The sequence below is a fragment of the Dipodomys ordii genome, unplaced genomic scaffold (assembly GCF_000151885.1).
Source record: "Dipodomys ordii isolate 6190 unplaced genomic scaffold, Dord_2.0 Scaffold56, whole genome shotgun sequence".
Classification (NCBI taxonomy): domain Eukaryota; kingdom Metazoa; phylum Chordata; class Mammalia; order Rodentia; family Heteromyidae; genus Dipodomys; species Dipodomys ordii.
The window spans coordinates 6,442,715-6,460,300 of NW_012267272.1; the positions used below are offsets into that span (position 1 = coordinate 6,442,715).

At 40.2% G+C, this 17,586-nt stretch overlaps 1 protein-coding gene across 10 annotated transcripts in view; it reads left to right on the forward strand.

The window, feature by feature from the left end:
• LOC105989531 (putative RNA-binding protein Luc7-like 2) overlaps nucleotides 1-17,586 on the forward strand; it is a 61,546-nt gene that overhangs the window by 30,290 nt on the left and 13,670 nt on the right. For all 10 annotated transcript variants that reach the window (XM_013021620.1, XM_013021622.1, XM_013021624.1 and 7 more), the window contains 5 exons: nucleotides 2,006-2,104; nucleotides 5,900-6,010; nucleotides 8,736-8,879; nucleotides 12,459-12,635; nucleotides 15,785-15,876. In XM_013021620.1, the coding sequence (XP_012877074.1) occupies nucleotides 2,006-2,104; nucleotides 5,900-6,010; nucleotides 8,736-8,879; nucleotides 12,459-12,635; nucleotides 15,785-15,876 (623 nt within the window). The remainder of the gene's footprint in view (nucleotides 1-2,005; nucleotides 2,105-5,899; nucleotides 6,011-8,735; nucleotides 8,880-12,458; nucleotides 12,636-15,784; nucleotides 15,877-17,586) is intronic.

The window sequence follows — 17,586 nt, forward strand, 5'->3', positions numbered from 1 at the left end:
ATCTTTCTGATCTTCACTTACCAAATAGCTGGAATACAGCCATAAGCCATTTTGTCTCTTTTTTAGGACGTACAATTTAAATGCACCCTCTTGAAAACAGTCTTTTTTGACTACCTTATCCCAGGTAGCTTCCTAAAGTAATTTAAATTATTTTTTTTTTTTGGGTCCGGTCGTGGGGCCTGAACTCTGGGCCTGGGCACTGTCCCTCAGCTCTTCAGCTCAAGGCTAGCGCTCTACCACTTGAGCCACAGCACCACTTCCGGCTTTTTTCTTTTTTCTTATGTGGTGCTGAGGAACCGAACCCAGGGCCTTGAGCATGCAAGGCAAGCGCTCTACCACTGAGCCACCTTCCCAGCCCAGTAATTTAAATTATTACTACTTCTTAGACATTCTAACTTTGATCATAGGCTTCATGTTTTTTGTTTTTCTTCTAGAATACAGCTTCATAAAATTAGAGCCTGTTTGTGTCTGTATCTCTAAGTAAGATATTTGAATGACTTTACTATTATCGCTGTTGTGTTGAACTTTTATGTATCTCATGTAACTGAAATGAGAGGGATGTTTACTATGATGTCTTGAATTATACTCTTGTTCACTAGATTTCCACAGAGACATTCTGGAATGAGGATTGCATACCTTCAATTGGCATATCCCTTGTTTTGATCACCCTTTAATATATAGTTAACTTTGTCCATTTTTCCCCCAAAAGGATTTCATAGTAGGCCTTGTCAGTTGCCCACACACACAAAAGTAAGATTTTAGGGATTTTTGTCTCATGAGGAAAACCTCTAGGTAAATTTATAATTATTGGGAAATTGCGAGCAGAAGAGTTCCAGATTCAGCAAGCTTTTTGTTTGTATGTTTTGTTTTGTTTTGAGGCAGGATTTTGCTATATAGTCTAGAATGGATTTAAACTTGCAGTCGTTCTTTCTCAAGCTCAAGTGCTAAACTTTACAGAGATACATTTATGCTCAGCACACATTTTATTTCATTTTACAGGGTTTTTTTAGTGAATTTATGCTAGATATAAGGAGTTTTTCCTGATGTCTTTATTGAGGTTATCTGTTTTTTGTGAACTTCAAAACCATGATGAAGTTTAGTGTTTTTTTAAAATTATGAAGTAGTTGTACAAAGGTTAGAATTCCATAAATAAGGTTATGAGTATAGCACATCTTGACCAATGTTACCCTCAAGTTAGGTAGTTTAAATTTTACGTAATGTATATTAGATATTCAAAATGTTTTAGTTTGGTTTTAAAAAAACTTTCATCTCTTTGTATGTGGAGCTAAGTCAAATATAGAAGTTAAAAAGCCTTTTCAGTTTCTGTAAGGCTGTTCCTTGTCCATGTGTTCTTGAGTCCAAAAGTGATTATTAATTTTCATTTTTGGTTAACAAGTGTGCCATTTTTTTGGACACCAAGGTGGTTATTTTTTGTTGTTGTTGTGGGGCTTGAACTGTTCAGCTCTTTTGCTCAAGGCTAGCCCTCTACCACTTAATCTAAACTACAGTTCCTCTCCACTTCCAATTTTCTGGCTGGATGATAATGGCTCACACCTGTCCTAGCTCCTCAGGAGGCTGATATCTGAGGATCAAGGTTTAAAGCCAGACTGGACAGGAGAGCCCATGAGACTCTTATCTCCCATTAAACATCTAGAAAACCAGAAATGGAGCTGTGGCTCAAAGTGGTAGACTGCTAGCCTTGAGTGTGCCTCGGGCCTGAATTCAAGCCCCACAACTACCACCACCACCAACAAAAAGTGGCTTACAGATTTTCCTGCCTGGGCTAGCTTTGAACTGTGATCATCAGATCTTAGCCTCCTGAGTAGAATTACAGGTATGCTTCATCAAAGCCCAGGGGACCCCATGTTTTACAATTGTTTGTTCATTTTGCTATGAAAATAAGCAAATGCAGAAGTGTGTTATGAATATGGGTATTCTTAAAGAGAACTGTGGTTGTCAGTGAACTTTTGAAATAATGTTGTCAATATGTTTTTTTCCTCCCCAGAGAATGGATCTTGGAGAATGTCTGAAAGTCCATGACCTGGCTTTAAGAGCAGATTATGAAATTGCATCCAAAGAACAGGATTTTTTCTTTGAACTTGATGTAGGTGATTTTATTTAATGAACTATGTTGTCTTTTTCAGTAAAGCATGTTTAATACTGAGTTTTTAATCCTTATAAGAAACACACTTAAAAAATTACCCTGCTGATGATATTTGCATAGTTGACAATACTTTTGAAATAGAAGACAATACTGCATATTTTAGGAAAATGTGAAAATTAAGAATTCTTTAATTGTTTTGAAAAATTAAGCCTAATTTTTCCAATTAAGCAAAAATAATGTATGTTATTAGGCTTTTTTTTGGTTTTGTTTTGTCAGTCTTAGGGCTTGAACTCAGGGCCTGAGCACTGTCCCTGACCTTTTGCTCAAGGCTAGTACTCTACCATTTGAGCCACAGTGCCACTTCTGGCCTTTTCTGTGTGTGTGTGCTATTGAGCAATTGAACCCAGAGCTCATGCATTCTAGGCAAGCACTGAACCACATCCCCAGCTTTTTTTTTTTAGCTACTCCTGAGGCTTAAATTCAGGGTCTGGGCACTATCCCTGAGCTGCTGCTGTTGCTGCTTTTCTTTTTTTTTTTTGCCAGTCATGGGTCTTGAACTCTGGGCCTGGGCACTGTCCCTGAGCTATTCGGCTAGCACTCTACCACTTGAGCCACAGTGCCACTGTGGGTTTTCTGGTGGTTAATTGGAGATAAAGAGTCTCTTTGACATTCCTGCCTGGGCTGGCTTTGAACCACGATCCACAGATCTCAGCCTCCTGAGTAACTAGGATTACAGGCATGAGCCACAGGTACTCAGCTCCCTGAGCTTCTTTTGCTCCAGGCTAGGACTCTACCACTTGAGTCACAGTGCTGCTTTTGGCTTTTTCTGTTTATGTGATACTGAGGAATTGAACTCAGGGCTTTTGAACTTGATAGGCAAGTGATCTACCATTAAGCCACATTCCCAGCCCAGGTCTCTTTTCTTTTTTCTTTTTTTCTTTTTTTAAGGTAATCTAGTTAAGTTTAAGATTCATATTCACTTTCTATATATAGATCTATACATATGGGAGGAATTGAGGACTGTTCTTAATGTAAACCCTACTATATATAGTAGACTATCTAAAAAGGGGAGGGCAGGCTTGAAATGCTTGGGTGCTGTTCCTGAGCTTTTTTTCCCCAAGGCTAGTGCTCTACTTCTTGGAGCCACAGTGCCACTTCCGGTTTTCTGGTGGTTAATTGGAAGTAAGAATCTCATGGACTTTCTTACCCATGCTGGCTTGAATGCCTCTGAGTAGCTAGGATTACAGGCATGAGCCACTAGAACCCAGCATGTTAAGATTTCTTTAGCTGAATTTGATAGGTAAAAGTAAAATGTAAATGTAGGTTCTTTTTTGTGTGTGTGTGCCAGTCCTGGCTAGTGCTCTACCACTTGTGCCTCAAGCTCCACTTCCGGAATTTTGGTGGTTAATTGGAGATGCCTCTCACAGACTTTCTTGCCCAGGCTGGCTTTGAATTGTGATCATCAGATCTAAGCCTCCTGAGTAATTAGGATTGTAGGTGTGAGGTACTGGTGCTCCACATTAAGTGTACTTTTTCTTTTTATACTGTAGTTCTCTTAGGAGAGAGTTTCTTTCTTTCCTTTTTTTTTGGGTCCGGTCATGGAGCCTGTACTCTGCGCCCTGGACACTGTCCCTCAGCTCTTCAGCTCAAGGCTAGCACTCTATCACTTGAGCCACAGCACCACTTCCAGCTTTTTTCTTTTTGCTTATGTGGTGCTTGAGGAATCCAACCCAGGGACTCAGGCATGCAAGGCAAGCACTATACCACTGAGCCACCTTCCCAGCCCAGGAGAGAGTTTCAATATGTATTTTTTCCTATTTCATTTTTCTTTCGCTTGGTTTTGGCCTAGCCAAGTGTTTTTCTATTTATGTTGTGTTAATTTGATAAAAGACATTTTCTATTCTGAGGTAAGAGTTCTCTCATTTTTTTCCTTTTTTTTCTGTTTTATACACTTAAATCTTTGATACATCTTGGACTTATTAGGAATTGAAGTAGTGTTCTAGCTTCCATCCAGCCCATAAATATTAGCTACTTTTTTTTTTGTGTGTGTGTGTGTGTCCGGTCGTGGGGCCTGAACTCAGGGCCTGGGTGCTGTCCCTAAGCTCTTCAGCTCAAGGCTAGCACTCTACCACTTGAGCCACAGCGCCACTTCCGGCTTTTTTCTTTTTGCTTATGTGGTGCTGAGGGCCTCAGGCATGCAAGGCAAGTGCTCTACCACTGAGCCACCTTCCCAGCCCAATATTAGCTACTTTTTGGACTCAACACTATTTTTGAGTTGACAATCTTTTCTTTTCTTTTCTTTTTTGTCGGTTGTGGGGCTTGAACTCTGGGCCTGGGCGCTGTCCCTCAGCTCTTCAGCTCAAGGCGAGCGCTCTACCACTTGAGCTACAGTGCCACTTCCGGTTTTCTGATGGTTTATTGGAGATAAGTCTCACAGATTTTCCTGCCTGGGCTGGCTTTGAACTGCAATCCTCAGATGTCAGCCTCCTGAGTAGCTAGGATTACAGGCGTGAGCCACCAGCGCCTGGCTTGGCTCCCATATTTGGAATTGAGCATGCTCTGAATATACATTTATATTTTTGTTCTACATTTGTTTTTTAAAGCTTTTGTCTAAGTATTATTATACAGCTAGTACATATGCTTGACAAGTGCCTTTTTTTTTTTAAGTAGTGAGCTGGATTTTTTCTACTCTAGACTGCTAAAATTTCTGCAAAGGTTCTTTTCCAGCCCTAGGACTGGCAAAAAAAAAAAAAAAGAAACTCTTCCCGCCCCCCCTTCCTCCCCAATATACCAGTACTACTGGGGTTTGTCCTCAGGGTTTGAGTGCTGTTTCTGAGCTCTTTTTGCTCAAAGCTAGTGCTTTGCTGCTTGAGCCACAGGTCTACTTCTGGCTTTTTGGTGGTTAATTGGAGATAAGAGTCGTGTGGACTTTTCTGGCTGGCTTTGAAGTGTGATCTCCAGATTTTAGCCTTCTGTGTAGCTAGGATTACAGGCAGAAGTCACTAGCTTCTAGCTTCTCAAGACACATTCCTAGAAGAAATACTACTGAGTCTGAGACAGTTTAGTCTTTAGTTTTGTTTCCACCTCACTATGTAGACTGCTGTTCTTAAGCTCACAATCCCTTTTCTCAGCTTCCTGAATGCTAGGATTAGAAATATGTTCCACCTAGCCTGGCTAATATGTGTGTGATTGTATTTTTTTTTTTTTTTTTTACTGGTTGTGGGGCTTGAACTCAGGGTCTGGGCGCTGTCCTTGAGCCTCTTGGTGCTCAAGGCTAGTACTCTACCACTTAAGCTACAGTGACACTTCCAGTTTTTGAGTAGTTAATTGGAGATGCTGGCTTCAAACAGTGATCCTGATTACAGGCCTAAGTCACCAGCACCTAGCTATATATTATATTTTTATAAAAGTGGTATTACTTTCTGTTTTCTTAAGCAAAGTATGAAAGGAACAGTTTCCTTATATACTAAACCTTTCTTGGAATTATTTATATTTAGTCTTTTAAAATTTGGTAGTAGATATATATTCTTTCATATTTATGAGTGAACCCTCTCTACCTACTTCTGTAGTTGCATTTTAAAAAACAAAAGTACAATAGTTTTTTGTTTGTTTGTTTGTTTGTTTGTAGTACTAAGAATTGAATTAAGGGCTTTCCATATGTGAGGCAAGTACTCAGCTACTGGGTTATATCTCTGGTCCCAAAGTAGTGGTTTTGAGTTTTTATTTTTTTCAAAGTACAGTTTTTTAAAAAGGTCACTTTCTAGCAGTAATTTTTTTTTTAATTAAACTTCATAGGCCATGGATCATCTGCAGTCATTCATTTCAGATTGTGATCGAAGAACAGAAGTGGCTAAGAAGAGATTAGCAGAAACCCAAGAAGAAATTAGTGCTGAAGTGGCAGCAAAAGTAAGAATTTTAGTAATTCCTTTAGTGTAAAGTGTAGCTTCAACTGCCTTTGTTAGTTTTTTTTTTTTTTTGAATCATTAGATGTGTAGGAGATTGCAAAGACATATAAAGGAAATTCCTTATTTTTCTCTAATGACATTATTTTACCCAACTGTAGTAAGTTTCAAAGAAATTAACATTGATCTAATACTTGTATTTTATTCAGAATTCACCAGTTACACATGGAATTGTTTGTATAGTATGTGCAATTTATAAATTTGTATGTAACTACCACCAAATTGATACTTTAGTGTTACCACAAGATTCCTCCCTTGTGTGTGTCCTCTATAGTAACATGCATAGCCCTTATCCCTAGCCCTATGGCAACCATTATTGTTCATTCTCTAATTATTTTATAAATATTAGGTAAGTTGGGTCTGTATTCTGTATTACAGATTGGCTTTTTAACTGGCTACAAATTTTTGGAGTTGATACATGTTTCCTAAGTGTTCCATAGTATAGATATGCTATACCATAGGTTAACCTTCAAAGTTTATACTTTGAAGGACATTGGGCATACTGGCTAATACTAACAAAGCTGCACAAACCATTTATGTACAATTTTTTCTTTTTTCTTTTTTTTTTGCTGGTCCTGGGGCTTCAGCTCAGGGCCTGGGCTCTGTCCTTGAGCCTCTCTGTGCTCAAGGCTAGTACTCTACCACTTGAGCCACAGCACTACTTCCTGCTTTATTTCTCTAGCATAAATGCCTGACAATGGAATTGCTAGATACATAAAATCCAGTTTGGGTTTTCAAAGCAATTGATAATTTTTTCTAGAGTGGTTTTCATTTTACATCTATTTTGAGTAGTATGTAAGTGATTCATTTCTCCATATTTACCAGCATTGGATAGTATCACCATATTAGTTTTATTTGTTTTGCAAGTTGTGTACTGCAATTTTATTTTGGTTTTAAGTTTTGAAGATTTTTTTTTTTTACTAGCTACTTTCCAGAAATGTTTTGTGGTCCTTTTTTTGGGGGGGGGGTCGTCCGTAGGCTTGAACTCTGGACCTGGGGGCTGTCCCTCAACTCTTCAGCTCAAGGCTAGCATTCAGATAATTGCATTAAAATATGGCATTAAGGTAAGTATTTAAAAAGGACTAATAAAAGAGAATGAGTTAGGATAAATGTGGTTGAAGTATTTTGCATGTTGGAAAACAGGACAGTGAATCCTTTATGAAATCATTTGCAAACAATGTGTAGGGTGAGGGAGACTGATATTGATTACATGAGTGTAAATGTCACAGCAAAACCCCCTCTTGTACAATTAACATGTGATAATGAAAAAAGATGTGTTTGTATAAAGAGAAATAGATTTCTTTTTTTTTTTGAGAAAAGGGATACTTTTTTCACTAACCTTTTCCAAAAAGTTCTGTGAAAATGGAGAGTCTTTAAGACTGGCATCCTGAAATACAAGGAATCTAGTATCTTACAAGAGACCCACAAGTGCTTTGACTGTAGGTTGTACAGCATTGTAATTGTTATCCATTGGTTCAGAATAACTGTATAACAAACTACCTGAAGACTCAGTGACTCAGTATTTATTTAGTCTATGATGATGATTAAAGTGAGTTGGTTGAACAAATATTCCTGTGCCATCTGTGTATGTCACATCTAATACAGTTAACTGTTGGTGACTTAGACATTCTGGAAGGCTAGCTTTGCCTTGTTCTCTTAGGAGGATTGCAGAGCTACAGAAGCGTCACACTCTGTCACAGAGTGCTTTTCAAGTCTTTTTGTGGCCCATATTTGGTACCATCCCATTAGCTGATACAGGAAAGGGTGAAGATCTTTGGGTATTGGTAGAATCATTTGCTACAGTTGCAGACATATTCAGGAAAATACTACTTTGACTTTTTTTTTTAAGGGAGATATAATAGAACTGGGACTCTACTTCTAGAAAAGGAATATGTTAGATTGAAAGCAAGATTATTGGCACTCTACTTTGCTAGGATTGGATGTCAGTATTAAATGAAAATCTTTACTAACATAATTGGACACACAGCAGACCTCCTTTAGCTTTTTTTTTTTAAGTCGTGGGGCTTGAGCTCAGGGCTTGGGCACTGTCCTTGAGCTTCTTTTGCTCAAGGCTAGCACCTCTACCACTTGAGCTGAGGAATCAAACTCAGGGCTTCATGCATGCTAGGCAAGCACTCTACCACTTAGTCAACCTTCCCAGCCCCCTCTCCTTAACTAGTTGCTCAGGAGGCTGAGATTATAGTTCAAAGCTAGCCCAGGTAGCAAAGCCTGTGAGATCCTTAATCTCCAGTTAACCGTCCAAAAGCCAGAAGTGGAGCTGTGGCTCAAGTGATAGAGCACTAGGCTTTGATCAAAAGAATTTAGGACAGTGCCCAGGCCATGCGCTCAACACACATACACACACACAAAGCAATAAAGTAGATCTGTAAAACTATAATAAAAATTTTGTTATGAGGTCATTTGGGAAGGCACACAGAAGGCCAATTCATGGCATAAAAGTTATTTTATACTTAAAATATATTGCCTAAGTAGAGATCAGAAAGAAGAAATAACATTGAGATTGCTAAGTGTTCTTGTTCTCATTTGGATGACGGCAGGACTCCAAGCACCTTGTTTTTCATTAGATATGCTCAGAAAGCATTATTTACACGGATACTGGCCTACATATTCATCCTGTTTATTCATGGTCTTTTCTCTTTTCTTTCTAGGCAGAACGTGTTCATGAGTTAAATGAAGAAATTGGTAAATTGCTAGCCAAAGTAGAACAACTAGGAGCTGAAGGGAATGTGGAAGAATCGCAGAAAGTAATGGATGAGGTAGAGAAAGCACGGGCAAAGAAAAGAGAAGCAGAGGTATGTTTTTAAAACCACACTACAGCCGGGCACTGATGGCTCACGCCTGTAATCCTAGCTACTCAGGAGGCTAAGATCTGAGGATCGCGGTTCAAAGCCAGCCCGGGCAGGAAAGACCGTTAGACTCTTATCTCCAATAAACCACCAGAAAACCGGAAGTGGCGCTGTAGCTCAAGTGGTAGAGCGCTGGCCTTGAGCTGAAGAGCTGAGGGACAGCGCCCAGGCCCAGAGTTCAAGCCCCACGACCGACAAAATAAAATAAAATAAAACCACATTACAACCTTATTGACTGTACTATGTCTTCTAGAATATATATTTATTTGACTGAAATTGTCGAAAAGTTAGAAAAGTTAATTTAGTAGTTTTGGGGAATTTGGAGTCATTGACATACTGAAATTTATAACTTCACAAGAAAACAGGAGTTAATTCTGTTGGAAGTAATTAATTCTAATAAGGTTTTATTTGCTGGGTGCCAATGGCTCACGCCTGTAATCCTAGCTAGTTAGGAGGCTGGTATTTGTGGATCACTATTGAAAACCAGATTGGTATCTGGGTGCTGGTGGCTCACACCTGTAATCCTAGCTACTCAGGAGGCTGAGATCCGAGGATTACAGTTCCAAACCCAGGCAGGAAAGGCTGAGAGACTCAATGTCCAATAAAACACCAGAAAACTGGAAGTGGCGCTGTGACTCAAGTGGTAGAGCGCTCAACTTGAGCTGAAGAGCTGAGGGACAGCGACCAGGCCCAGAGTTTAAGCTGCATAACTGACAATAAAAAAAGAAGCCGGGTGCCGGTGGCTCACGCCTGTAATCCTAGCTACTCAGGAGGCTGAGATCTGAGGATCACGGTTCAAAGCCAGCTCCCACAGGATAGTCCATGAGACTCTTATCTCCAATAAAAACCACTAGAAAACCAGAAGTGGCGCTGTGGCTCAAGCAGTGGAACATTCGCTTTGAGCTGAAAAGCTGAGGGACAGCACCCAAGCCCAGAGTTGAAGCCTTACAACCGACCAAAAAAAAAAAGAAAACCAGACTGGTCAGAAAAGTCCGTGTGAGACTCTTAGTGTCTACCACCAGAAAACCAGAAGTGGTGCTATGGCTCAAAGTTGGTAGAGCAGTAGTAGCCTTTAGTGAAAAAGCACAGGGATAGTACCCAAGCTCTGAGTTCAAGCTCTTTGACTGACAACAAGTTTTAGTCTAAAAGAAACTAGAAGAAAAGTAAACTAGTACCTAAAGGACAAACATGCAGAACAAATAGGTGGTAAATACAATCCCAATGTATCATTTTACTAAATGTAAATGGTCTAAACCTTACAATTAAGTGGCAGAGTAGATTTTTGTTGTAACACCACTGAGCCACTCGTGTTGCCCAACTTAGCTATGTACTGTCTATAAGAAACCTACTTTAAAGATACAGGACTAAAAGTAATAGGATGATAAGCTGCCAGTGGCTCAGACCTGTAATCTTATACTCAGGAGGCTGAAATCTGGAATCTTGGTTCAGAGATAGCACAGGTAGAAAAGGCTGTGAGATTCTGATCTCAACCACCAAAAAGCCAGAAGTAGAGCTGTGGCTCAAGTGGTAGAGCACTAGCATTGAGTAAAAAATCCATTAATTCAGGTATCATTAGTTGTCCCAATAATACTCTTTATGAAAAAGATAATCCAAGATCAGTTGTCCTATTTAAGTAAGCCATCTGACTTGACTCTGATATTCTTTTATGTGTAGAGAGGTGGGTTGTTGTACTGGGCCTTAGATTTGTTAGGTAAGTCCTTTATCACTTGAGCCACACCATGTGTCCTTTTGTTTTTAAATTTTCAAGTAGGGTCTTGAGCTTTGTCCAGACCAGCCTCCAATCTTAGTCCTCTTTGGTCTTCCTTAGTCTTCCTAATGTGTTTCTTGATCATCAGCATGTACTACAGTCATCTCTCATCTATTGTAGGAGTTCCGTTCCAGAGACCCCTGTGATAGGTGAAAATCCCCAAAGTAGCAAGTGACCTATGATAAGAGTGAGGGATGACCATATAACACTGCTGCTTTGTGGATTTTCACCTATCTCAGAGATCTCTGGAACTTAACTCCCACAATAGGTGAGGGATCATTATTTACCTAATTTTTTAAAAACCTGGGATAGAATGAAGCTACAGTGAATGAGCCACGATATAGCAAGGGATGACTGTTTCCTGTCTGCCTTAGTTTTGAATGAGGATTTTGATAATTTTTACCTCAGTTGGCCTCAAACTATAATCCTGGCTTCACATCTCTAGTAGCTGGAATTACAGGCCTATGTTTGTTTGTTTGTTTGTTTGGGTCCGGTCATGGGGCTTGAACTCTGGCCTTGGGCGCTGTCCCTCAGCTGTTCAGCTCAGGCTAGCACTCTACCACTTGAGCCACAGCACCACTTCCGGCTTTTTTCTTTTTGCTTATGTGGTGCTGAGGAATTGAACCCAGGGTCTCTGGCATGCAAGGCAAGCGCTCTACCACTGAGCCACTTTCCCAGCCCCCAGGCCTATGCTTATTACTAAGCAATTTTTTTGGGGGGGTCGTTCCTGGGGCCTGGGTGCTGCTGTCCCTCAGCCCCTCAGCTCAAGGCTAGCGCTCTACCACTTGAGCCACAGCACCACTTCTGGTTTTCTGAGTGGTTTATTGGAGATAAGAGTCTCACGGTCTTTCCTGCCTGGGCTGACTTTGAACCATGATCCTCAGATCTCAGCCTTCTGAGTAGCTAGCATTACAGGCGTGAGCTACCGGCACCTGGCCTGAGCAATTTTTATAGGTTTCTTAGTCAATCTTTTTGGAGAGGGAGAGAGACTGGGACTTGAGCTCAGTATCTGGATACTGTCCCTGAGCTTTGTTTTGCTTAAGGCTGGCACTCTTCCTACAGCTCCCCTTCTAGCTTTTTGTTGGTTACTTGTAGATCCTGAGATCTCAGCCTCCTGCATATAAAGCATTAGACACCAGCACCCTGCCTATCTCTTTTTTAAACACAGTCTCACTATGTATCCAACACTGATTGGAACTCTCCTGCCTCACTTCCCTAGTACTGGGAGTGCGTGCTTCACATAGGCAGTGTTGGCCAATTGCTTTGTAAAGCATTCTTCGTTTTCTGCTTTTCTAGTTTTTTTCCATGGGTGCAGAGTTGAGGAGGAGTAAGAATTGCGTATGTTAAGCACAAGTCCTGTTCCACTGAGATACACAAAAGCCCTCGGTTAGCATCTTGATAGGTATACTGTTGTAGTACTAGATCCTATGAAGAGATACATCTTAGTGGTTTGTTCCTTCTGATGATGTGCCTATTTTTGTTCTGTTACAGTGTCTATTGTTTTGTAATTGATAAACAAGTATCTTAGTATTGACTATAAATAATGTTTGTCATCACTTTTTTTCCTTTACTGTTTGGAAATCAGACTCAGGGACTTTTATAAGTTAGGAAGACACTGACTGAGCAACACCTCCAGCCCTCTCCTCACAGAATATGGAGATAAAGGGAACCTATAATTTTCATGACAAAATAGTCATGGTGTAAGCCTGTGACTTTTAATGAAGTTTGCATAATTATTGTTTTTTTTGTTTGCTTAGGAAGTTTATCGGAATTCTATGCCAGCTTCTAGCTTCCAACAACAGAAACTTAGAGTCTGTGAAGTCTGCTCTGCCTATTTAGGTCTTCATGATAATGACAGACGACTGGCTGATCATTTTGGGGGAAAACTGCACCTGGGATTCATTGAAATAAGAGAGAAGCTTGAAGAATTAAAGGTATATTGGTAAATTAATATCCCTCACTGTTTTCTATTTAGCATATATACATGTATATATAGTCTTTTTGAATAGTGTTTTGACCATTACATTTAGTTCAACTCTGACTGAATCATGTGGGACTAAATAGACTTTTTTTTTTTGGGTCCAGTCTTGGTCTTTGAACTCTTGGCCAGGGCGCTGTCCCTCAGCTCTTCAGCTCAAGGCTAGCGCTCTACCACTTGAGCCACAGCGCCACTTCTGGCTTTTTTCTTTTTGCTTATATGGTGCTGGGGAATCGAACCCAGGGCCTCAGGCAGGCAACGCAAGCACTCTACCTACCACTGAGTCACCTTCCCAGCCCCGTGTGGGACTAAATAGAGATCAGAGTTGTTTTAATGGAAGGTGTCCAAGAAGCAGCCTTTTTCAATACTGTTCTATTCTGAGATGGAGCCTTTTGGGTTGTATTCAGAACTAATAGAAATTATTTCAGTTCATGTCTAAACTAGTCCTTTGTGGTAGGGATGGGAAAGGTATATGTCAGTAATGTTGTTTGAACTCAGGGCCTTATGCTATTGTGTGGCCCTTTCTCTCAAGGCTGTTCTCTGCTACTTGAGCCATACCTCTGCTTTCAGCTTTTTGCTAGTTCAGTGGAGAGAAGAGTCTCATGGACTTTTCTGCCTGGGCTGTCTTTTTCTAACTTTGATCCTCAGATCTCGGCCTACTGAGTAGCTAGGATTACAGCATGAACCACAGCCACCTAACTTTATAAAATCACCTAAAATGTACATTGTTATCTTTCTTTTCAATAAAGTCAATAAAAATACTAATACAGAGAGATTGAACCTGATATTTATTTGAAATACTTTACAATTCTTCACTAAACAGCAAGCTTGTACAACCTGTAGTTTTATGTTTCATTCTAGAAAGGACTTAGAATGGTACTTAGCTTTTTTTTTTTTTTTTTCCCGGGTCTGGTTCTGGGGCCTGAACTCTGGGCCTGGGCGCTGTCCTTCAGCTCTTCAGCTCAAGGCTAGTGCTCTACCACTTGAGCCACAGCGCCACTTCTGGTTTTTTGCTTATGTAGTGCTGAGGAATTGAACCCAGGGCCTCAGGCATGCAAGGCAAGCGCTCTACCACTGAGCCACATTCCCAGCCCCTAGAATGGTACTTAGAAAAGGACAATTATTATTAAGCATATGCTTTTGAAGAAAGGTAATACAGTTCTGTTCATTTTTCTAGTTCTATTGAGGGGATAAAAAGTGTGTGCCCATCACCTGCACATGCGTGCATGCATGCGTGCGCATGCACACACACACAAGGCAAGAATCAGGAGGTTTTATCAATTTGCTATAATTGTAGCACTGATAGAAAACTGGCTAAAGATTTAGAGTCCTGATAGTCAATATCTACACAGTTTGTTACAGGAATTAAAACCAAGATCCATATTTTGTCATTTAAAATAATCTGGTGACATTTAAAACAAGCTGGAGCTGGGTGCTGGTGGATCAAGCCTGTAATCCTAGCTACTGAGGAAACTGAGCGCTGAGGATCATGTTCCAAACTAGCCTGGACCGAAAAGTCCATGAGACTCTTATCTAATTAACACCAGAAAATTGGAAGTAGTGCTGTGGCTGAAAGTGGTAGAGAGCTATCCTTGAGCAAAATATTTCAAGGACAATGCCCAGCCCTGAATTCTAGCTCCACTACTGACCAATAAAATAAATAAATCAACCTGGAACCTAGTGGTACATACCAGTAGTCCCAGTCCTCAGGAGATTGATGCATGAGAATTGTGAGGTCAAGGCCTTCTTTGCTTGCCAAAGAAAACTGTGCTTTAAGAAAACATACAGCTGGGCCCTGGTGGCTCATGCCTGTAATCTTAGCTACTCAGAAGGCTGAGATCTGAGGATAGGTGGTTCAAAGCCAGCCCAGGCAGGAAAGTCCGTGAGTCTTATCGCCAGTAAAACCACAGAAAACCAGAAGTGGCGCTGTAGCTCAAGTATTAGAGCGCTAGCCTTGAGCTGAAGAGCTGAGAGACAGCACCCAGGCCCAGAGTTCAAGCCCCATGACTGACAAAAAAACAAACAAAAAAACAAACACATATACATAAAAATAAAATAGAATTACTTAAATACAAATATGTATTTGTAGTTAACAGCAAGCCACTGTAAGGTTTTGAATAGCATAATGCCAAGTTTCTAAAAATTGTCAAAATAACATTGATTATAGCATATGAAGTTGTTGAGCTCTGAGTTAAACTCAGAAATAATAACTACTTCAGAGTTGGTTTAAAATTACAAACCTAACAATAGTTTTCTTATATCTTTAAAGGCAGCAGTGTTAGGATAATGAAAAATGATATTTTTATATCAGAAACCATAGTTTATGGTAACTTGTGATTTATAAGGGTTGATTTTTTTTTTTTTAAATACATAGTATTTGGTTTTTTTTTTGGGTCTGGTCATGAGGCCTGAACTCTGGGCCTGGGCGCTGTCCCTCAGCTCAAGGCTAGTGGTCTACCACTTGAGCCACAGCACCACTTCCAGCTTTTTTCTTTTTGTTTATGTGGTGCTGAGGAATCAAACCTAGGCCTCATGCATGCAAGGCAAGCTCTCTACCACTGAGCCACCTTCCCAGCAATACATAGTATTTGGTAGAAGAAAGTTTTATAGAAGTGAGTTTTGAAATGCCATTCAGAAATCATCAAGAAAAGTAATGATGGCATGATGAAGGGAGAATATTCTGGAAAGCAGTCTTGTTAAACTAATAATTATACTTATCGAAACTTCAGATTGAACCGTTACTCAACAGATTAAATGTAGCACATTAGAAACCAAATACTATAGTAAAGGTGTTAGGTTAAGATAATTAAGAATTGAGTTGGGTGCTGGTGGCTCACACCTATCCTGGCTACTCAGGAGGCTGAGATCTGAGGATCACGGTTTGAAGCCAACCAGGGCAGGAAAGTCAGTGAGACTCTTACCTCCAGTTAACCACCAGAAAACCAGAAGTGGTGCTATGGCTCAAGTGGTAGAGCGCTCGCCTTGAGGTGAAGAGCTCAGGACAATGTCCAGGTCTAGAGTTCAAGCCCCATGACCAAAAAAAAAAAAAAATTAAGAATTGGACCAGTAAATATGTGCTTCATATATTATTATTATTTTTTTAAGAGAGTTGTAGCTGAGAAGCAGGAAAAAAGAAACCAGGAACGTCTGAAGAGAAGAGAAGAAAGGGAGAGAGAAGAACGAGAGAAGCTGAGGAGGTATGGAGTCATATTAGTCCAGATATTTGAAGTTAAATCTCTGGTTCTAAAAGGAAATGTGAGAGTTATGATTTTGATGCTTATATCTGTTCGGGACATGGGAAATTTTTGTCCTCTTTTTTAAAATGTCACCAAGAAAGACATCTTTTCTGTAGATGTACAGATTATATACCCCTTCTTCAAGATGCCTGCGATAAGAAAGTACTTCATTCAGATTATGGAGTTTTTTAGATTTATGAATATTTTCATAATAAAGCAACAAAATCCCTAATTAAAAAATCCAAAATCTGAAATGCCCCAAAATCTTAACTTTTTTGTATTATGTCTGTTCAATGGTTTAAGATATCTGATTTCAGATCGATGAGATCAGAGATGCTCAGCCTGCATTAGTTCTTAGCCATATTACTGTAGTAAAGAAAGCTTCATATCCCTTTTCTTTTCTTGTTTTGTTGTTGTTGGTCATGGGGCCTGAACTCTTGGCCTGGGCTCTGTCTCTCAGCTCTTCTGCTCAAGGCTAGCACTCTACCACTTGAGCCACAGTACCACTTCCAGCTTTTTTCTGCTTATGTGGTGCTGAGGAATTGAACCCAAGGCCTCATGCATGCAAGGCAAGCGTTCTACCACTGTGTTACTTTCTCAGCCCCTTCATATCCCTTTTCTTTCTTTCCCTGTGCTTCTCTTCTTTTTCCTTATCCCTTCTTCATCTCACTTCCCCCTTCATTTTCCTTCCTCTTCCCTTTCTCCCCTTACAGTTCCTTTTTCTTTTCTTTTTGGCCAGAAATTGAACACATGCCTTTGTATATTCTAGGCAAGTGTTCTCTACCATTGATTTACATCGTTAGCCTTTCATTTGGTTCTTTTTCTTTTTCTTTTTTTTTTTTTTTTGTGTTGGTCATAGCTCTTGAACTCTGGGCCCGGGCACTGTCCCTGAGCTCTTCAGCTGAAGGTGAACATATTACCACTTGAGCCACAGTGCCACTTCTAGTTTTCTGGTGGTTAATTGGAGATAAGAGTCTCACAGGCTGGCTTTTGAGTCTGATCCTCAGATCTCAAACTCCTGAGTAGCTAGGATTACAAGTGTGAGCCACCAGCGCCCTTGTTAAGACTTTCAGTTTTTAAGATAGAGTTTTGGTAGCTACAGCTGGATTTGTACTTTGCTGAGTGGCTCGAGCTGGCCTTAAACTCTGAAATCTCTGAATCTTCTGCCTCTGCCTCCTGAATGCTGCAGCTGTAGATGTGTACCATTGTACATGACTTGAATATCTTCAGTTCTTGGAAAATTTATAACAAAATACCTGTGTAGCCCTTGTTAGCCCTTCCAGTTTTCATATTGAGCTAGATTTGAACCTGCTTGGCATAAAACTGTGTTCTCACAATGTATTTGGTGATCACAAAGGTTGAGGGTTTTCTGTTTATTATTTATTTATTTTTGTCGGTCATGGGGCCTGAACTCTGGGCCTGGGCACTGTCCTTCAGCTCAAGGCTAGCGCTCTACCACTTGCGCCACAGCGCCACTTCCGGCTTTATTCTTTTTGCTTATGTGGTGCTGAGGAATCGAACCCAGGGCCTCATGCATGCAAGGCAAGCGCTCTACCACTGAGCCACCTTCCCAGCCCAGGAAATTGTCTCTTGTACTTTATTCAGTTGTTGTTATTGTTGCTGTTGTTTTTCTAAATACCTGGGCAATACTGAAAGCTCTCTGGTCTATGG